The 22575-nt window shown below is 51.5% G+C and overlaps 1 protein-coding gene across 1 annotated transcript in view; it reads right to left on the reverse strand.

The window, feature by feature from the left end:
• CRACDL (CRACD like) overlaps positions 1-22575 on the reverse strand; it is a gene marked incomplete at its 3' end in the record, with an annotated part of 62005 nt that overhangs the window by 4213 nt on the left and 35217 nt on the right. The window contains 2 exon segments of the mRNA XM_082672897.1: positions 15114-16686; positions 20462-20689. Of these exon segments, the coding sequence (XP_082529023.1) occupies positions 15114-16686; positions 20462-20689 (1801 nt within the window).

The raw sequence follows: 22575 nt of genomic DNA on the forward strand, positions 1-22575 counted from the left end.
CCAGTGGAGGAGACGAAGCAAAAACAAGTCACTCAGTGGAAACTGGAAAACGCTACACTTCACAACGTGCTGTGTAGACACAGGGTAACACCGGTGGGTAGGACCTGAGGATGCTGTCTGTGGTTGGCACCTGGAGAAGGAACCTTCTAGGCTGAGCAGAGGGGTAAGGAAAGGCCTCCCACGTGGGGCGGGCAGAAGACAGAACTGCCAGCACGCCGGCCCAGAGGGGCTGCAACGCAGGCTAGGCCAACCGAGGGGGCCTTCTTGGCCTTTTTCTTGTCTGTAACGGGGAGCCACAGGGCTTTAAACCCTGGGTATACTCTGGAGGCTGCGTGAGGAGTAAGTCTGAGCAGGCGGACAGCGGGCTGGAGGCGGGGGGCGAGGAGGGAGGCTGTGGTCCAGGACAGGCTGTGAATTGGATCAGGGCCCTGTGGTCCTTGCCCCCATGTCCTCCGCCTGCCTTTTGTCTGTGGAAAACCTTTAGCCAAAGAATAAGTTTACTCCGAGAAGTGAGAAAATGCAGAAACAAAGGAAAGCAGTCAAAGGGGACCAAATGTAATAGTTGAGTCAGTAAGCAAAGCCAAGGACCTATAGCTCCTCCTCAAGGGCTACAGATAATATTCTGAGCCGTCTCCTGTGAGCTGTCTTATAGATACTGAAACCCTCACCAGGTGGAAGAAGTTCCATGACACAAGCTGCCACAATTCCAAGAACTGGCCTCAAAGACATGGAAACAAACCGACCCCAAAACTAAAGATTAACTGTACCTAAAATAATCAAGATGACGCTGGTCAGACCACTGATGACCAATTTCTCAATGACCGTCAGAGCTGCCTGTGCTATTTCTGCGTGTAGCCCCTGTGCTCTGTCTATAACAGCTCTTGCCCCCTGACTGTCAGTGGGGGGGAGTCAGCCTTTGGACAGGTGCCCCCTACCCCAGTTGCTGGCATCCAAAATAAAGCAAACTTTCCCTTCCACCAACCTGGCCTCTTTAATGGCTTTTGAGAGGAGAGCAGCCAGACCCCGCTTTCGGTTGCAGTTGGACACTGGCACCAGGATCACCCCCTCACGTCCACCAAGTCGGCACCCGGATGCCATCTCCTCTATGAAGCCTGTTCTGGTCACTGAGCTGGACATACTCTCCCTCCTAATCCTCTGGAACTCTATTGAGACATTTGCCCTGACACATCTGCCAGATGACCGTCCACCCCACTGACATATGCTTTCCTTATTATTATTTTTTAAATTTGTTTATTTTATTTATTTATTTTTGGCTGCATTGGGTCTTCGTTGCTGCACGTGGGCTTTCTCTAGTTGTGGCGAGCGGGGGCTGCTCTTCGTTGTGGTGCCCGGGCTCTAGGCGCGCAGGCTTCAGTAGTTGTGGCTTGCAGGCTCAGTAGTTGTGGCTCACGGGCTTAGTTGCTCCACAGCACGTGGGATCTTCCCAAACCAGGGCTCGAATCCGTGTTCCCTGCATTGGCAGGCAGATTCTTAACCACTGCACCACCAGGGAAGCCCTGACATATGCTTCTGGTCATTAGAACTTATTTACTAAACAAACACACGCCACAGACTACATACCAAGTGCTGTTCTAATATCAGCTTATCTACAATGTAATTTTACATTTTATTTCTTGTCTAGAGAACCCAGTGATTGCCCGGCACACAGAAGGCAGGCTGGGTGGCTGCGTATTTTACAGAAAGTCTGCATTTCCCATCCCTCATTCCAGAGGGTCCTCACAATCTGTCTTTCTGGACTTTTCTTAAAGGGGCCCTTTCACTTCCTCTTAGATCTTTCCTCCATGCTCAGTGGCTGGTCGTGCCCTCTGCTCTCTTTTGGCCCCAGATGTCTGGTCACACGGTCCTCCCAGCAATACCCAGCACGTGCTGGCCTTTGCTGCAGCACAGGGAGACTGGAGAGAGGGCTTCGACTAGGGTTTGAAACTCACTACTTCAGTCAACAAGATATTCTAATGCTTCAGTCAAGACTAAGTGTACTGGAGACAACATTTCCATCCTGGGCTTTCAATCAGAGGCAAATGGTGGTTGGCTGTGCGAGGCCAAGGCGGCCCCGGCATCTCAGTGCTCCAGCTGGCTCCCCGGCCCCCGGGGGGCTCAGTGTCGGGCTCCTGGCACTGGTGTCACTCTGACCATGACGGCACTGACACGGCTCTGATGAATTCCTACGCCATGCAGTTGGATGACCCATTTGAGCCAAAAAGAGTATTTTACAACGCACTGGAGAAAGTTGTATGGAACAGGGCATAGGCAGCGTTCCTACAGATAGTGGGGAGAGGAGGCTGGGGACCCCGAGGGTGGGACTCTAACAGGGATCTACACCCCCTGTGACAGCCAGGACACAGCTGGGACTCGTCAAGAACAACGTCTCCTCGTGGAAACAACCTACGTGTCCATCGACAGATGAACGGATAAAGAAGGTGTGGTGTATATACACAACAGAATATTACTCAGCCATAAAAAAGAATGAAATAATGCCATTTGCAGTGACATGGATGGACCTAGAGGTTATCACACTAAGTGAAGTAAGTCAGAAAGAGAAAGACAAATAACATATGATATTACTTATACGTGGAATCTAAAATATGACACAAATGACCTTATCAACAAAACAGAAACAGACTCACAGACATAGAGAACAGACTTGTGGTTGCCAAGGGGTGGTGGAGGGATGGAGTGGGAGATTGGGGTTAACAGATGCAAACTATTATATATAGAATGGATAAACAACAAAGTCCTACTGTATAGCAAAGGGGACTACATTCAAAATCCTGTGATAAACCATATGGAAAAGAATATTAAAAAGAATGTATATAAATGTATAACTGAATCACTCTGTTGTACAGTAGAAATTAACACAACATTGTAAATCAACTATACTTGAAAAAATAACTTAAAAACAAAAAGAACGCCGTCTTCTGAGTGAGAGGCAAGGAGCTGTACAACGTAAACCACCACCGTTTCTTGCCCTCTGGCTAAGAAAATAAAGCAGACACTCCGCCCTAAGCTAACATACAGTAGGACGGCAGGCTTCTTACTCCTCATAAACATTTGGTAGATGCTGCCGCTTCTGGAGCAGCAATTTTAAAGAATCTTCTTCCTTTCAGAAAATATCTTTCTTGTTCATAAAAATACACATGCACAATGTACAAATTCAGAAAGCAGAAGTAGAAAGGAGGAGAAAGAAGTTCTTCATAAATCAACACAGCCCAAGAGAGCTGTGTTAACACCCTGGCACACAGCTTCAAGTCTCTTTTGTTACGTTGTCATCTTAAAAATGCATCTCCACGGCTCATTCCCAGCTCTTCCCAATGTCCTCTGCGGACGGAGAGGCCCGAGTTTGCTAAGATTCCTGCTCTGACGTGCAAGCATCGCCAGCATTCGTGACAACGAGCTGAGGCCAGAGCCGTCCCCCGTTTCTGTCTCCCCTCCAGCCCCTCTGCCATCACCCTGGTTTACACGGAGGTGACCGTGTGCCCGGAGAGACACTGAGGGGACTGCTGGGGGTGGGAAGGGGACCCTGGGCACACATGGGCCTCACCCACACTGCGGGCTCCCTGTATGAAAGTTGAAGGTTTTTTTAAAAGTATTTACGGATCTACTGTCAGTCTCACCTTACACGGACAGCTCCTGATCTACACAAGCTGGCAAAGCCTGCTGCCGCTCTCTATCGGTTCTGGCTGTGAGCCAGGCCGTGCGGTGCTACCAGAGAACTTGGGCTTTTAACGCTCACGTGAGCATCTGTAAAGCCGTGCCGAGCATTTTAAGAATGAGAAAGGGTTTCTGGCAGAGAAAGCCCCCATTTTTAATAATGGTGACGCAGCTGTGTCCCCGCTCCACCTCCGAAGGAAACTTACCATTCCTTCCTCTGTTCATCCAACAAACACAGTCAGCCCTCGTCCAGGAATTCTGTATTTGACCATTCGCCTACTCGCTAAAACGTATTTATAACCCCCAAAATCAAATGACCCTTCATGGTCATTTGCAGACGTGCACAGAGCGATGCAAACTTTGAGTCCTGGGACGAACACGTTCCCAGCGGATGTGGAACAAGGGGATGCTTCTTTCATGTTTCTGCTCTCAGGCTGTAAACAAGGGTCCTTTCACAGTGTACTTAGGGTCACATTTTTGTGTTTTTTCTTGGTGATTTTACTGTCTAACATAGCCCCATATCTACTGAAGTGCTGTCTGGGGCCCCTAAGCACGAGAAGGCAGTGATGCGTGTTATGGAGAAGACACACGTGTCACACGAGCGTCGCTCGGGTGTGAGTTATACTGTTGTTGGCTGGGAGTTGGATGCTCGTGAATCAACAATACATGTTAAATAAGCTGTCTGTAAACTGAAACACACATTAAACAAGGTTAGGTATCCATCACTTGAGAAAAATGTTGTGATTGCGCGCTCACAGGAAACTAACCCTTTATTCCCCCTGGAGCGATGGTTCACGACTCGCTAATTCAGTGTTTGCGGCGACTTTATAGAACACAGCTACCGTGAACAACGAGAATCAACTGTACTGGGTGAGCACAGGCCCCGTGGGAGATGCTGAGTCTACGGAGAGGAAGGATGTCTCTAACCCAGTGCACCCCTCCAGTGCAGGCACGCAGGCTCTCCTACCAGAGCGACCAGGGATAGAGGGGTCCTTCCACTGCTGACACGTGGCCACCATCCGGGAATGAGTTCTAGAGCCCACTGGAAGGGGCACCGAGGGGCCTCCGGGCACTGGTCTCATTCTGTTTCTTGGTCTGGAGTGTGTTCCGTGTCTGGAAATTCATTGAGCAGCACGTGCCTGTCTCTGCGTGTATATCATTCTCCAATCAAAAGTAAAAAACCAGAACAAAAACACAAAAGCCACTCTAAGAGAACCACAACTCACGCGGTGCTTGGACAGTGACCTGGAGAAGGATCCAGCTCCCCTCCCATCCGCTTCACTTCCCTGCGGGCCTCCACGCACCTGGAGTTCCGGGACCACCTGCTTTTTCGACTGCTGCCCTGCACCCCCCTACTGTTGCTTTTCCATCCTCCAATGGCTTACCCTGAATCCCTCTTCCTGCTTCCATTTCCTCTCCTAAATAAGACCACAGATCAGCAAGGGCAGAGAACCTGCCTCTCTAAACTCAGTGGCCAAACGCAGCTCTCAGGGAGGAGAGCCACTGCATCTGAGAGTCTCTTTCTCGGCCACCAGGGCAAACCGGTCCTTACCCCTTTCCCTCCTTCTAAGTCAGGAGGCACTGCTGGGATCTCGTCACCCCAGCTCCCCTGAAACCTACCTTCCCTTGACCTACTCATTGACCTGATTTGCATGTGCAGGGCCGGGCATCTGATCACGGGCAGACATGTGTACTGGGGGTGGGGCCCAAGGGTCAGACACTTGGCCAAGCTCTTTGCTTGAGTTCAGGGGCTAAGCCTGGGCCTCAGCATGTGAAGGCTGGCAGACCTTGTCCCAGTGTCCAGCCTGAACCCCACACCTCACGGTGGCGACCAGGAAGCCAGCGGCAGGCTCCAAGGGTGCAGAGCTGTGATGGAGGAGCTTAGATTGAAAGTCCATTTGCTCACACACCACTGTGTATGCAATTAAGACCGTCTCCAAGCAGAAGGCAATGACCAAAGTCCTTCTCTGAGTACAGAGACAGCTGGTCTCCATTACCTGCCAGGTGATATAACTGGGACCTTATAAGCATATGGGGATGGAAAGGCACTGTAATTCGAAAATAATTTTGAGCTCAGCAAAGGAGGAAGAGTAGTGAAACTATTATATTACACGGCATCCTCCTCCAATTCAGAATGTAAACAGTCACCCCACCTTGGATTCCTGGTGGCTCTCCAGGAACAGCTGGGATTCTGTCTCGAGTGGAATTCTGTCTCGAGTGGCCACCGAGTGGCCAATCAGTGGAGGGATGGCTCTTGTCCACGGAGCTTGGATCTGCCCTCCTCTATTACACCTCCCCCTCCCAACCCCAGACAGGTAGGGACCTTTCCCCGATTCATCACTCAAGAAACGTTAACAGCTAAGGGTTACTAGGTCTCGGTTTTCAGAGCAGTATCACATTCATAATGACCCTCACAACTCGCCTTGCAACGTAGAATACTTTCAATCCCCATTTCAGAGATGGAAACACAGAGTCTCACTGTGTAGAGGACTTGCTCAGGGTGACATGGCCAGTGTGTCACCAAGGGGGCACTGGACACAGGCCTCTGGATCCCTAACCTTCATTCACTACATCGCACACCATATCATATTAAGGGGAATGACCCCACAACTTTCCCACATGTCATGCCTTCCCATCATTGCTTATCATGGAGTAACAAGGAACTGTTACTCACCCCTGGCACTACTGAGGCTTGGGGCTGGATAATTCTCTGCTGGGGGGCGCTGGGGGCCTGTCCTGTGCATCGTAGGACGTTTAGCCTCCTACTAGATGCTGGTGGTATCTCCCTTCCTCGCACTGTAGTTGCGACATTCGACCACGTCTCCAGATACTGCCACGTGTCCTCCGGAGCACACAGCCACCCCCCATTGATACCCCCCCAACAGAGCATTATAGTGAAGACACTGGCCGCAAAGATGGTCTATACGGCCCCAAATGCCGCTTCCCCCCAGCCCCCCGGGTCACATGCCAGGTGCCTCTGGGCAAGTCTTTTGACCTAAGTTTCACCGCGGTCACTTCAGAACACGGCGTCACCTCTGGGCTGAGTCAGGGTTGTCTCCTGCCTCCTCGAATGCAGGGCATCTGAGCTGGGTGTGGGGGGCGGGTCCTTCCCCAGGGGCTGGGGGTCTGGGAAGGAGGGAGTGGGGGATAGGCAGAGCTCTCCTGTGACCGGCGCCTGCCACTGTCCAGGTGGGCTGTGTCCTGGGTGCGTCTGGCAGAGTCCCAAACTGACTCTGAGAGATTCCCACCCACCACCCACCCTCCCCGGCTAGCTCAGCTCCCCTCCACCCACATCGGCTCCTGTCCCCAGAGTCCCTGTGCCCTGTCCCTGTCCCGTGCGAGGCCCTCTCGGGATGAGGGAGGCTCCCCTGGTGCCACCCTGTTGAGCTGAGGACTCACAGAACTGCAGCTGTGACCCCTGCAAACGCTCTCTCTTCCTCTCCCCTCTTAGGACCCCTGTGTACACTCAGGGCGGTGGTGGTGGCCCGTGGCTCCCACAGTATTCTGCACACGTTCTCTCTGGGGTCTCACGTCTACGGAGCCGTGCCTGCAGCAGAACCGGGACAGGAGAGTCCACGCCCGCTCGCTGGTCTCCGCCGCCCAGAGGAGGTTTCGGTACCTCCTTAGGGAAGTATGACTTGTACCATGTGAGACTGTATCACAGTTGGCAGTGAAAATGCTCTTGCTGCCCCGTGAGTTACTACTAACCTCATTTTACAAAGGAGGAAGTTAAGACACAGAGGTTGAGAAACTCATTGGCTCCGAATCCCACAGCCCCTGAGGGGTGCACCTCAGAGTCAAGCCTCCAAACCCAGGCTCTTCAATCTCCCCACCCAGCACCTGCCTGGCTTGCTTCCCAGCCTTGTCCCAGCACCTGGTCTCTCTCTCTCTCTCTCACACACACACACACACACACACACACACACACACACACACACACACACACACACACACACACACACACACACACACACACACACACACACACACACACACACACACACACACACACACACACACACGGCTGAGGGCCACCCACTGCAGGCCAGGAGCCCCGCCCCTCCCCCAGGCACAGACACTGTAGAGGATCAAAGCCCCTGATGTTCTCAGGGACCAGGTGGCAGGGGTGGGGCTGGAGATATCAGAGGGAGGGAAGGAGTGGGAGATGGACTAGGGAAGGCAGAAATGTTGACTTTGGCCAGAATCTAAGAAGCCTCAAATGCCTCACGCAGGACTTTGAATTTTATTCTAAATATAATGGGAAGGCATCGGGACGTTTTAAAGAGGAAAGCTCCGCTGTTAGACCCATGACTTGGGAAGAGAGGGTGAGGAGAGAGTTGCGGGAGGAGGTGCTGCAGGTGTCAGGTTAAAGGTTGCTGAGGGCTGGCCTGGGTGCAGGTGGATAAAGACATGTCACATTAGGATGACCAGGACTTGCTGACCAAGGTGTAAAACATGACTGACATTCTTCATCCATCAGATTGAAAAAAAAAGAAATTAAAAATAGACTGATAATGCCTAGTGCTGATGAGGGGGCGGGGAAATAGTCTCTGCTCTGCTCTTAGAAGTGTAAACTGGTACGACCTTTACGGAGGGTCATTTGAAGTTGTGTATTAAATTAAAACCTCACAAGCTCTGTGAGCCAGAAAACCCACTTTTAAGAATCTAGCCTAGATATGGAATTCCCTGGCCGTCCAGTGGTTGGGACTCCACACTTTCACTGCCAAGAGCCGGGGTGCAATCCCTGGTCGGGGAACTAAGATCCCATAAGCCGCAGAGCGCAGTCAAAAAAGAAAAAAAAGAAGAATACAAAAAAGCATCTGGCCTGGACAAACAACTGTGTGAACACACACAGCTGAAACGAACAAGGAGGGTGACTGCACCACTGTTAGCAAAAGGGAAAAACCTCAAAACAATGGGAACTCCCTTCAGTAGGGGAACGGCTAAATAAAATATGGTACATGCACTCTGTAGCCCTTAAAAAGAATGAGGACAAGTGGCTCATTCTGATCAGAAAAGATGCCCAGTCTTTCTTGTGGACTGAAAATATCTAATTGCAAGCCAACATGCGTTTTTGTGATTTTTAAGAAAGGATTGCTGTGCCTATATATCAACATTGATGTACCTACGACTGCAATGGCCATGGGAAAAGAGCTGGGATGAATCTGTTAGTGTGGTTCCTTGTGTGTGTGTGTGTGTGTGTGTGTGTGTGAGATTAGAGAGGTTCAGAGGTGGGTGAAAAGGAGGCTACTACCTATTTTTTGTGCCATTTAAAAGATTATTTTAAAATTTGCATGTAGTGAAATGCATCTTTTCTGTCGTACAGTTCTATGAGTTTGAACACATGCTTCGATTCTTCTAACAACCATCACAAATGGGCTGCAGAACAATGTCAACACCCCACAAAATTCCCTGGTACCACCCCTTTGTAGTCAGACCGCACCCTCTACTCCCAAACCCTGACACCTGCTGATCTGCTCTGTCTCTGTATTGTTGCCTCTTTCAGGCATCATATAAATGGAATAATACACTTGATAATCTTTTGAGACTGGCTACTTTCACTTAGTATATGCATTTAAGATCCATCCGTTATCGTGTGTGTCAACAGTTCATTCCTTTTCACTGCTGACTAATATTCCATTGTGTGGGTTGTTTATCCACTGGCCAGTTGAGGGATATTTGGGTCGTGTCTAGTTTTTGGTGATTATGAATAACGCTGCTATAAACATTTGTGTTCAGGCTTTTGGTTAACCTAAGTTTTCCTTTATCTAGGATAAATACCTAGAAGTGGGATTGGTGGGCTATAAGGTAAGTGTACTTTTAATTTTGTAAGAAGCTGCCAATTTCCAAAGTGACTGTACCAAGGACTTCCCTGGTGGTCCAGTGGCTGAGACTCCACGCTCCCCATGCAGGGGGCCCGGGTTTGATCCCCGGTCAGGGAACTAGATCCCACATGCATGCCGCAACTAAGAGTCCACATGCCTCAACTCAGGAGCCTGCTGGCTGCAATAAGACCTGGCACAGCCAAATAAATAAATAAATAATAATAAAAACAAAAACAAAGTGACTGTACTGTTGTGCATTTCCACTAGCAATGAGTGAGAATTCCAGTTGTCCTGCAACCCCCTGGGCACATGGTATTAGCAGCATTTTTAATTTCAGCCATTCTAACATGGCTAAAATGAGATACTAATGTGATAGTATCTCATTATGGGTTTTTATTGGTGTTTCTCTAAGGGTTAATGATGATGAATATCTTTCATGTGCTTATCTGCCATCTGTATATTCTCTCTGGTGAAATAACTATTCATATCTTTTGCCCATTTTCTAATGTATTTTTTGGTTTTGTACTGTTGAGTTTTGAGAATACTTTATATATTTTAGATACCAGTCCTTCACTGGATATATGGTTTGCAGATATTTTCTCATAACGCATAGCTTGTCTTTTCATCCTCTTAATGGGGTCTTTGGCAGAGCAAAAGTTTTAAATTCTTAGGTCCAATTCATCAATTTTTCCTTTCATGGATTATGCTTTGATGTCAAGTCTAAGAACTCTTTGCCTAGTCCTATGCTCCAAACATTTTTTTCCTAAGTTCCTACAAGTTTTATAGTTTCATTTTACCTTTTAAAAAAATATATTTATTTATTTGGGTGCACCAGGTCTTAGCTGCAGCATGTGGGATCTAGTTCCCTGACCAGGGATTGAACCCGGGCCCCCTGCATTGGAAGCACAGAGTCTTAGCCACTGGACCACCAGGAAAGTCCCCTCATTTTACTTGTAAGTCAGTGAATCCTTTGAGTTAATTTCTGTATATGATGTGAGACTTTGGTCAAAGTTCACGTTTTTGCGTATGGATGTTCACATGCTCCACAACCATTTGTTGAAAAGGTGAAGTAAAACCAAACGATATGGCCACATTTTTTACAAGGGTGCAAAAGTAATTTGCCTGAGCTCCGTGGATCTATAAATTTGTTTTTCCAAAATGTAGGAAGTTTTCAGTCATTATTTCTTCAGGTATTTTTTTCTATTCAAATCTATTTCTCCTCTTCTCTTGGACTCCTATGACATGAATGTTAGACTTTTTAATATTGTTGCTCGGGCCCCCAAGGCTTTTTTAAAAATCTTTTTTTCTCTTTGTGTTCAGGATGTTTTCTATCGATCTATCTTTAAGTTCACTGACCCTTTCTTCTATCATCTCCATTCTCCTAGTGAACTCTTCCAGTGAATTTTTAATTTGTTATATTTTCCTGTTCTAAAATTTCTCTTTGGCTTTTAAAAATAGCTTCTGTTTGTTTACAGAGAATCTTCCCATTTGTTTCAAGAGTGCTCACCCTTACATCTTGGAACTGTGGTATAACAGTTGCTTTAACATCTTTTTCTAATAATTCCAACCTTTGGATCATCTCAGGGTTGATGCTTGTTGATTGCCTCTTTCTTTGAGAATTCTTTTGGTTTTCATGGTACTCTGTAGGTTGAATAATTTTGGTTTGTATCCTAGACATTTTGAGTATTATGTTGAGACTTGGTCCTGTTAAAATTCTCAAAGGTTCTTCTGTGCTGATCTGCAGGTGCATCTCAGGGCCAAGCCCAGGATTTCATACTGTATGTGAAGGACCCTTCTCAGGTGTTTCCCTTCTGTGGTTTTTCACACCCCAAGATTCTCTGGCTAGAAAGCCGGGATTCAGCCTCTGCGTTGCTCTGCACTCTTATGACCGGGACCACCTGAGGGGCAGAGTGGCGGGGGAAGGGAACCTGCAGGACCACCAGCACAACTGTTGAGGGGGTGTGGCTTCACTACGGGCTCTGCTACGGGGGTGGTCCTAGCCGAGGAGAGTGATCGCACTGGGAGGCAAGCGAGGATGAGCAGAGGAGCACAGGAAAGGTGGGGAAATGGAGGCCCAGGGTGTGGACCACACTTGCCAGGAAGGGACCATGAGGGTATGGATAAGGCTAAAAAGAAAGGCAGGTGTGAACAAAGTTGCTTTTCTTTAAGAATAAAAGACCTGTAAATATATATATATATATATACACACACACATACACACACACACAAAAAAACCAAACAAACAACACAAAATCCCACCAAACGCCTTGTATTCTACTCAAATGAACTTGAATACACTGAAATAACTTTGTCGTTAGAGACGGTGACAGTCTTTTCGAGCTCATTTCCTCCAGAAAATCTCCCTGCCATCCAAAGAAAGATGGGCATCTACCTACAGTCGCCGCCACCTGCCTCCCCGGGCCCCTAAGCTCCCGCACAGCAGGGCTGGCGTTCTCTTCCTGACCACCTTTTAGGGCCAGCACAGTGCAGTGTGCATGGCAGGAGTACATGAATGTTTGTTGGAAGAACGAATATGCATGAATGAGGGAGGACTGGCTCCAGGACCTGGTGTGCCACTGGCACCAGCCCGGTCTGGAGGGAACGAGCATGGACTAGAGGCAGGGGCTGGTGATCAAATGAGGCCCCTGGTGAGAACAGTGCTTTGTCTAGCTACTCTCCAAAATATCTAAGTGTCTACCACTAGAAAATAAAACACACACACACACACACACACACACACACACACACACACACACACAGGAGACTAGAAGGAAGGCCAACAGGAATAACATCCAGAGAGTGGACCTACGGACGACTACTTTTTTCTGTACGTTTTGTGTATTTCACCATTTTTCCTGTTCCAATTCTAATCCTGAGCGCAGGAAGCTGCTTCCCGACTGGTGATTTAGACTGGGACGGACTGGCCCCACAGGAGGATGGGGACCGTCTGCACACGTGAACAGGGCTGATAACCCAGGGCCATTCACCTCCTATGGCAAGTGCGCAGACTGACTGGTCTCCTTTGCATCAACGAGCACAAACACACTGGGCTCACAGCGACCCCCCCAAGGTGCCCTGTGAGGCTCAGCCCGGTCAGCAAGCTGGGCTCCTCTGTTTATTGCCAACAACCATCTTATCCTCCCCGAATCCCACACCCCCGGGGTTTCTCCGTCTTCAAGGAAGGAAGACAGGGTGTAGGCGACAGGTGGGGGAAGAAGCAGGAGTGCTGGGACAAACTAGATGGAGTCCCGGAGATGGAACTGTGCCCATCTGGGACACCTCCATAACCCAACTGTATGCTGCGCACCCCTGGAAGGGGGGCAGGGGAGATGGCAGCCCATCTGGGAGCTCTGGCTAAAAGCGCCTGCCACCACAAGATAATAAACAGCAGTAATTAGGCCTTCCTGGAAAACTGGGTAATGCTGTTATCACAACGTTTTATTATCTGTATGTTTTACACGAATTTAATTGCCTTCAGCTGCTATAATTTGGGAGCCATGAGGGCGAGAGCAGAAATAATAACGAACTGAACCACAAGCAGACCCAGGGTCTGGGGAAGGGGTGGAGGCTGCTTCACTGATGGGCTCTGGGAGCCTGGGGTTCTGAGATTCTGATCTGGCCTGCAGGAGACAGCCCCCAGACCCCACGGTCCCAGGGGGCACCAGACAGCAGCCCCAGCCTGCCTGGCTCTCGTCCCTCAAATACCATCCACCCTGGGAGGGTCGGTTTCCCAAGAGAATGTAAGAATTATCTCCTCTCTTTGCATCGAAATGAAAATCACTACCCTTGCCCCCTAAAGCAACCTAGATTCTTCCACTCCAGAATTCATCTGAGTCAGTTACTTCTGTGGCTTAGGGAGTGCTACGTCGGACAACACAACTCTCTTCTATTTAAGCAAAGCCATTAATAAATATTATATTGTACTTTACAAATCAAAAGGAAAAACAGAAGCTCTCTAACTATAGACCATTCCAGCCAGTTGACAGTGAACAAAGCCTGACTCTCACAGCTTAAGCTGAGGAAGTTATAAATTATCAACGTGTCGAGCTTCGCCCTCTGAAGCTTCTTTTCCAGATCTGACCGTGAAGCTGAGTATCCTGTCTTTAAGTTCTGTTCATTCAGCAAGAGAGACATCTTCAATTCTAGCCCACGAAGGCGGATGGTGCTGACGTCAGGGTTTTATCTGCACCGTCCTCCGCCCTGGCTATTTCAATGGCGTTTTGAATCACTCTGTAACAGCTTCAATAACCTGGAAATTTGCAGAGTGGATAATCAGCTACAGCTTGAACCTCCCCCAAAGTTCCCTCACTGATGACCCTAATGTAGCGGCAGCAGCAACAGCAAATCGCAGCGGAGCCAAGGGGCCTGGATCAGGAAGGCTGCACGTGTAGGCTCTTCTGGGGGCGTTTTCCCGAAACTTCTCCCTGGAATCGCCTGCATCTTTGGGTATCGCCTTAAGAATTCAGAGCCCTTTATACACTGCACTTTTACTAACTTCCTAGGAAGAAGACACAGAAGCCTAGAACGTCTTTAAACCTGTCTTCGTGTGTGTGCTTCGTCCTCCTTTTAGGGTGTGGGGTCCCTGAGAGAACTGGGTTCTACTTCCTCTCTGTTCCACAATGCAGTGATTAAACAGACTCCTGAACTTAGAGCAGCCACTTAAAATATCCTGAAAGTTGTGTTGTTTTATAAAATCTGCCATGGAAAATTTCTCCTTAGTGCTCCCATCACACCCACACACACACACCCCCACACCCACACCCACACACGCATGACTCGCATGTCTAGTTCCATTTTGGTACACTGACTTCCATCAATAAAAGAAACCAACAACGAGAGATTCTTCAGCTCCACTGAAAATACCCATTTCCAACAGATTCCATCTGAAACACTATATAGAGTGACAAATGTCAAAGACAGAGAAAGGTCATCTATTTTGTCTCTGCTCATTTTAAAAGACAGTTGCTTTACAAGAGTCTTACATTCTGCCCCAATCTTAACACCATCTCCCTTTTGGGACAGTTCAGGCCCACCTGATGAAGAGCTCAGATTTTACGAGACTCAGAACTCCAACAGAGGGGACTCTTCCTGTGTGAGGCTGGGCCCTGTAAGCCTGATTATTATTAAACAGGATGAAATTCTTCCTTTGGGGGAAAGGTCGGAATGATGCTAAGTGACAGTGGAGCCAGATGCTTCATTTATAACCAAGAACCAGGTGAGGCCCCAGGAGGGCCTCCACCCATGAGAGCACACATTGCCCAGGAGGGATACCCCTTCTGGAGGAAAAAGGGTCTGAGTGATCCACTGAGAGGCCCAGCTCCTCTCGGAAGACGCTGCAAAACGAGTTTCCACATTTTCCTGACTTCTCAGAACTTACACAAAACCTTGCTATTTGTTTCCCTTCCCCAGTCTCTACTCCTAACTCTTGATCAAACATGTTGGTGGTACCAACAGGAATTTTGACTTTTCCTCCAGTTCCCCAGCAAGGTTTTTACCCAATGCATTTATATATCAATACCTTGCCAGACGTCCAGCAAGACATTCCAACTGACCTGATTTCCCCACAGCCCTGACCCTTCGCGAACACCCTCCCCAGGCTGCTCCACGCGGGCCTCTTACCAGCTGCCCTGTGGGGCGACTTCCTCTCCGCCGCCTGGCTCTCCTTCCTGGGGTCGGCGGACGGCCCTACCTTCTCGGGGTCCCGGGGGCTGGCGTCGGGGGGCGCGGGCAGCTGGGGGAGGGTGAGGGTCTGCAGTAGCGGCTTCCTGGGCAGGGGAGGCTTGGAGCTGAGCTGCTCGGTGGACCGGGTCTTCGCCTTCCCAGGCTCGTTGGGAGACCTGGCGCCTCGGGCGGCGGGGCCCGTCCCGGGCGGACCCTTGTCGTTCCTGGAGAGCAAGGTCAGCCCTCCTTTCTCCAGCCTGACCTCCGCGCTGTACCTCTTGATTCCCCTCCCCTCCGGGCAGGGCGCTTCTCTGTGTTTGAAGGACAGAGACGTGGAGCGGAGCTTGACCGGGAAGGGGCTTCCGTCCCCGCCCGCGGGCCTCTCCCGGGCGGCTGGGCCGGGGTCCGCGGTGGCCGCGTCCGGAGAGCCGCGCTCGGCCGGGGCGGGCGGCTTCCGAGGACCGGGCTTCAGGCCCTGGGGCTCGGCGGGCGCCGGGAGGTCCTCGAGGGCGGCCTCGCTCTTCCAGGCCGGACCGCTCCTGAGAAGCGGCAGCCGGACGGCGGGGCCTCGGGGCTCCAGCAGGCGGCCCCCCGCGCGCGGCCACTCGCGGCCCGACGACACCGAGAACTTTTTGGCGGCCCGCGCCTCGCGGCCTCCTCGCTCCATCTTGCGCTCCGGCGCCACCGCCTCCGTGGGGGATCCCTCCCGCTCGGCCCTGGGGGGCTCCGGGGGCGCCGTCTCCTGGTCCAGGGATCGGGATGCGGGCGCCTCTGCAGGCGACGCCGAGGCAGGCGGTGAGGGGGCCGCGCCGAGGTTCGCGTTCGCTGTCGCAGCGGAGGCCTTGTGCTTCAAGCAGCTCTTGGGGGCCGGCGGGCTGGGGGCCGGGGCTGCTGGCCCTGCGCCCTCGGGACCCGGAGCGTCCAGAGTCAGTCGCACCTCCTTCGGACCGGTGTGGTCTGGCCCGTTGGGACCAGAGGGCGTCTCCCAGGTGGCTATGGGTCCGGGCTCGGGAGGGGTCGTGTCCCCCTCGGGGATGCAGGGAGATAATCGACCCTCGACGTCTCCCGAAGCACAAACCACCTCGTCTGCTGTGTCCCCGCCGGGGGGACACCGGGTTTCCAGGGACAGCTCCTCCCTTGGGTTTTCGCTGTCGGGATTAGGGTGAGGGTGCGGGGAGCCTTCTGGGCAAGACGGGGACTCCGAGCGGGGGTGTGGGCTCGACACGGGCTCTGTGACCTCCATGACCTCCGGCGTGGCCAAAAGGCTGGAGGGGTTCTCCCCCGGGGGGTTCTCATCCTCGGTGCTAGCGGTGAACGCCGGGCAGTGCTGCAGGCGCGCCCGCCGCGCACGGGGCCCCACAGGTGGCAGCATGGTCGCCTGCCCCCCAGGCTCAGCGCCTCTGTCCTGTCCCCCCTCCTGCTGCCCAGAACTGGGCTTCTCCTCCGTGCTGACTTTGGGTAGCGGCTTCTCGTCGTATTCCTCCTCCTCTGGGGTACACGTCAGATCGCTCAGGGATTCGGACTGCGCTCTCTAAGAGGAATAAAGTGGACAAAAGACAGCATCATTAGGACGAGTATTAGGAAGCCTATGGCCTCCCCATCGTGTTCAAGGTTTAATTAGGTTTAAGGGAAGCAGAATGTCTCTAAAGCTGGCACTCAAGTGGACATTCACACACAGCTGTCTTTTCTTAATCCTCCCTTACTGGAATCTTGCCTCCCAAGTTCAGCTTTCAGCAGAACTGAGGCCGCTATGCCCCTAAAATAAACGTTGCCTGAGGCTCTCAAGGCCAAGCTAGAAACCAGTGGACACTGCTCTACAGAGTGAAGCAAAGGGAAGGGGACTAGCATCGGCCGGGTCTGCCATGCTCTGTGCTCGACATGGTTACCTCACTAACTCCCTGATTGGCTCCAGTGGGGAGAGGATTATTATTTCCTGCTTGCACCTGGAGAACTGGGAACTCAGAGAGGTCCCTGCCTTGGCCAAGGCTGAGCTAATAAGTGGCCCAGGGGCAAAGCTGTTGCCCTCTCTGACCCCCTGTGCTGCCTCAGAGCCAGTGTCCCCAGCCGATTCCTTCTCTCTGCAGGAATGCACCCTCATAGCAAAGGCAGAGGCTGGTTTGCCTAAAACATGATTCCTATCATCCCACCACGGTCAACAGCAAACCATAGCTGACAGGATAACGCCCAAACTTTTCAGCTAAATTTGAAGTCTTATATTCTGCCGTTTTTTATTTTATTTTTTTTGTCTTTTTGAAATTTTTATTTTATGCTGGAGTATAGTTGATTTACAATGTTGTGTGAGTTTCAGGCGTACAGCAAAGTGATTTAGTTATACATATATCTATTCTTTTTCAGATTCTCAGGTGGGGGGAGGGATAAATTAGGAGGCTGGGATTAACATAGACACACTACTATACATAAAATAGACAATCTATTCTGCCGTTTTAAATGGTCTCTCCCACTCCCTGCTCTGGTCAAGCCAAGCCCCTGCCATTTTACGTACCAGACTCTGGGCCTGAGTGACTGGCCGGCTGCCCTCCAGCCCACACCTCCAGGGCTCCACTAGCACCCCCAGAGCTAGCTCTGATCCCACTCCTACAGGAGGCTTTGCCTGGCTTAGCAGTAAGTCACGGCCTCGTGCTATTTTTCTTCCGAAAGGTCTCTGGAATCTAGATTTGGTCCACTTCCTCCCCACCATCCACAAAGTCAGTTCTTGCTCTCTTAGGAAGGAAAGGAGATCAAGGTAGTCATGATTCATTCACAAGCAAATGTGAAAATGACCGAAAGGCTGAGGGCACTGAGGCTGGTGTTTTTGAAAAGTTCCTGATTTCAGACCTGTCTTTAGACTTTATAGAGTCACCCAGGCTTCTGCACAAGGGCAGTGCCCTCCTTCCTTCTTTTTAGCAAACACCCAGAGAAGTGTTTGCAATAGGTTATTGTTGTTGTTTTAACATTTTCCAGCTGGCATCTGCTTGCTAACACAACATAACTGGGATGTTTGTGACGACACCTAAGCTAGCTTTGCCAAGATGCACAACCCTATTCCCCTGGATTCCAAAAGGGGAAGATGTGAAATCCCCAGAAGAATTTTCAAAAGCTGCAGGTTCCTAAGGTGTGACTGGCCTTTTGTTACTACAGGAAATCCTCGATGTGGAAACCCCTTTAGGACGGTGGCTCATGTTTTCAAACTACTGGAACCCACATTAGGTCAACACAAAGCTGAGGAGCGGGCCTGGCTTGAGCACATCCAGCTTGAGCCACTGGCAGCTCCGAGGGGTTACGGTGGGAGGCCAGGCAGAAGGAAGGCTGGCACGGAGCGTGCGCTCCAGAGGGTGCCCCCCCCCCCCCGATGCTGAGCAGAGGCTCTGCAGGGAACAAAGCGGCACCTACCCGAGCCTGGGCTCTCTGGCCAGGACAGCAGGAAGGATGCGGATACCCGCTCCACCTCCGCCACCCACACCTTGCCTCCCGCTCTGGGCCCTCAGAGCAGCTTCACCCCCTGGGACCCTCCCGAGGAACTGGAAGCAGGGGACCCACTGCTCAGCCCGCACCCAGAAGGAGACTCTAGCATGGCTGCCTGCTCATCACCCTCCTCTTGCCAGAAAGAAAGTGTCTCTGGGCAGCATGCACATCATCTATGGGCAGAGGACGGGCACGATGGGCACCTCTCCCATCCACGGTGTGGAGAGGAAGCATCTGTTTCTGACACCCGGGACTTGCTGGCAGCTCTGCCAGCCAGGCGACCTCGGGCTAGTCATCTAATCACGCTGCTCCCGACAGAACAGAGTTAATAATATTCCCTCTCCTGGCACTGCCTGGGTTGGGATGAGGACCAGCTGGGGTGGTGAGATGTCAGTATAAACATTTACGGGCGTTCCACTTCTACTGCGCCAGAGCCACGACGGGGCACGGTTCTGAGCAGCAGGGTAACAAACATGCTGAGACAACCAAAACCTAAGCTGGCCTTCCGTGCGTTCCTCTTCCCCAACCCCTGCTTTGGCGGGGGCAGACGGGTCCAGCCAAATGCAGCCCTGAATAGGTTTTTCAAACTTGTAATAAATATCACAATCTTGACAGCCAAGGTTTTCTGTTTGCTCGTTTTCCTGTGCCAGATGGGATTTTGGGTCTATGAGCATCTCCTTCTCAGCCCCGTCATTCTCTGCAGCCAGGCGGACCACACAGCCCGCTTCTCAGCTCCTCTGGGGATGAGGCATCGCAGGCACCACTGGGCAGCAGAGAAGGTGACAACCCTACATGGACCTCGAGCCCCTGGTCCCGTGAAGACAAAGCACTGCACGAGCGAGTTCTCAGCTCCCAGAGGGACGAGCTGATGACTGCCCGGGCAGCACACCAAGGAGGGTCTGTCCTTACAGGGGCACCACCCCTGTGCTGCTAAGTAGGTCCTCGCCCCAGGCAGTGTCCATTCTAGCTGTTCAGCTTCTCCCTTGGTCATTCACGCGTTTGTTCATCCATTCACGCATTCAACTAATGTCCACGCAATGTCAGCTCTGTGACTAGTGTCGCCCCAGGGCTAGAAGTACAGTCTGCTCACGGAAGACTGGCAAGAAACAAGTGAGCACCTCCATTTACAAAGGTCACGTCCGTGTATAGCCAGTGCCGTGGAGGAAGTGCCCGGGGTGATGGGCAGGTGGGCTGCTTTCCACAGGACGTTCCTGGGGAGCCCCTTTGGGGAGGGCCTCGGAACCCATCCCCCAAGGACTGAGCAGGGGACACAGCCGGTCCCAAGGCCTGGGGTGGGAGGCAGCTCGGTGAGTGCCAGAAGCAGAAGGGAGGCCACAGCGTGCTGAGTGAGAATGGAAGGAGGTGGGCAGGGCCCGGCTGCGCCAGGCCCGCAGTGTGGACATCACACTGAAGACAGTGGGAAGGTAGGGGACCCAAGGCGCAGAGCAGGTTCTTGGCAAGCGTTGCAGAATGAAGACCGAATGAATGAGTGCTTAGGACGGGAGGGACATATCTGAGTTAGGTTGAAACCATGAGCACCCCCAGCTCCTGCAGCATGGTCATGGTCCCACAGCCCTCGCGGGGGGGAGGGGACCAGGGGCTCGAGGTCCATGTAGGGTTGTCACCTTCTCCACTGCCCAGTGGTCATTCCCAGAGGAGCTGAGAAGCGGGCTGTGGGGTCCGCCTGGCCACAGAGAATGACGGGGCTGAGAAAGAGATGCTCGTAGACCAACATCCCCTCCCTCCTTCCCTCAAGACAAGATGGTGGGGTGTTGAGAAGGTACCCTGGACCAGCTCGGCACTTCGGGGGGGGGGACCCGCCCACCCTGCCCCTGCCCGGTTACCGAGGACAGACGCCGCATTTTGCTGCACCGCTGGTTGCGGGGTTTGACCAGGAGCTTGTGCTTGGCCGCAGAGTTGTCCAGGCAGGAGGAGAATTCTGGGGGATAATCGAAATCAGCCACGGGGGCCACGCTGCCGTCCGAGGTCCTGGGGGAGACGGAGGTGTCGCTCACTTGCCTGGAGAAGAGCTGGTCAGGAGACTGTGGCCGGGACGAGGAAACCACACAGACCTTCAGGGCACAAGGAACACACAGGCCAGGCCGTCAGCTTCCCCGAGGAAACAGTACAGCCGGCACATCAACCTCCCCTTTCACCGGGCTCATCTCTGGGCTGGGGGTTTGAAGTGTCGAGCCAAACCCTGCAGGCCCATCACTCATTTCCAAGAACCCGAGTCCTAGGTAGCCAGTAACTCTGCCTTCGCCCACCCACGGCAGCTGCACAGGTGCTTCAGACAAGTGCTCCTTTCTCCCATGACACCGACCAGCCCAATTCCTCCAAGGGCGGAGTCAGGCTTGGCCCTGTCTCTGGAAGCCATGGGGGGTGGCTCAAGGGTGTGATTTCACAGGCTGGGGCACAGCCCATGCCAAGCCCTGCTCTCAGCATCCCATCATTGCTCACTCTAGGGTTCTGTATCTTCACGCCTTCTCTTGGGACCATCTGGCTGTAAGTTACCCCTGTTAAGTCTCAAATATTTTACTAGTTCATACCTCGGCAGGAAGTAACTGAAAGGCAGCAAAGGGCAAAAGTGTCGCCTGGGAGGAAGGGGTTGGGGGGAGTCACGTGGAAGAGTGATGGTAACACCGGGTTCTCCTGCAAAGACACTTATCAGCATAAAGTAGCAGACAGGCACCCACCGCGCACCCGGGGGAGCAAGGTGCAGAGGGAGACCTTGGGAGGGGCGGGGCTTTAGTGACAACCCTGCCACCTGCAAACAAACACAGCTTTCTGTTCCAGCATGGTGCTCAATATTAGGGTCAAGTTCACACTTTTTCCCGAAGTGTTTTATTTTCCAGTTTCTTTTACTAAGCGTCTTAACCACGTTTAAGTGTACAGTTCATTGGTATTAAATACATTCATGTCATTGTGCATCCTTCACCACCCACCACCTCCAGAACTTTTCCTCTTGTAAAACTAAAGCTCCATGCCCATTAAACACTAAGTCCCCGATCCCTCTCCTCCAAGCCACGGCACCCACCCTTCTGCTTTCTGTCGCTATGAACTTGACTAAGTACCTCGTATAAGTGGAATCGTACAATACTCGTCCTTTCGTGCCTGGCTCAGTTCACTTAGCGTAATGTCTTTGAGGTTCATCCGTCTTGTAGCCTGTGTCAGAATTTCCTTCCTCTTCAAGGCTGAGTAATATTCCACTGTGGGTATATACCACACTTTGTGTGTTCACTCATCCAGCCCAAGACACCTGGGCTGCTTTCACGCTTTAACTACTATGTGTAATGCTGCTACGAACGTGGGTGTACAAATATCTCTGCGAGAAACTGCTTTCAGTTCTTTTGGGTCCATACCCAGAAATGAAATGGCTAGATCATAAGGTGATTTTATGTTTAATTTTTCGAGGCATACTGATTTCCACAGTGGCTGCACCATTTTACAATCCCACCAACAGGGCACAGGGTACCAACATCTGTCTTCATGTTCTCTCTCCAACACTTGTTATTTTCTGTTTTCTTTTTTTTCTTTTTAACAGTAGCCATCGGAATGGGTGTGAGGTGGTGCGCTGCTTACATTTTAACCTGAGACCATACTTTTATGCACCGCACGATGATTTAGTAAATGCCCTCCTCAGGAAGGAAGCGGTGACAAGAAGACACAGGAGTGAGGGGCTCCCAGGGGCCCGGGTGCATCTCGCTCAGGGTCTTTCCCACAACCCTGGGCCACACAGGAGCACGTGCCCAGCAGCCTCCCCCACCAAACTAGAGGAGGAAACGGAAGGAAGACGCTGTTCGCAAGCGCGCCACTGACGCGGGGACCACTCGCTGCAGAGGAACGCATTTTCCCTGTTAACATAAAGTCCCTTGTATTTTCCAGTGCAAGTACAAAGCTTATTCCTGTCGATGGGGAGAAGACAATCACCAAAATGAGAGGAAAAATGGTTCTAAGT

Source organism: Grampus griseus, assembly GCF_964374135.1.
Source record: "Grampus griseus genome assembly, chromosome: 15".
Taxonomy (NCBI): domain Eukaryota; kingdom Metazoa; phylum Chordata; class Mammalia; order Artiodactyla; family Delphinidae; genus Grampus; species Grampus griseus.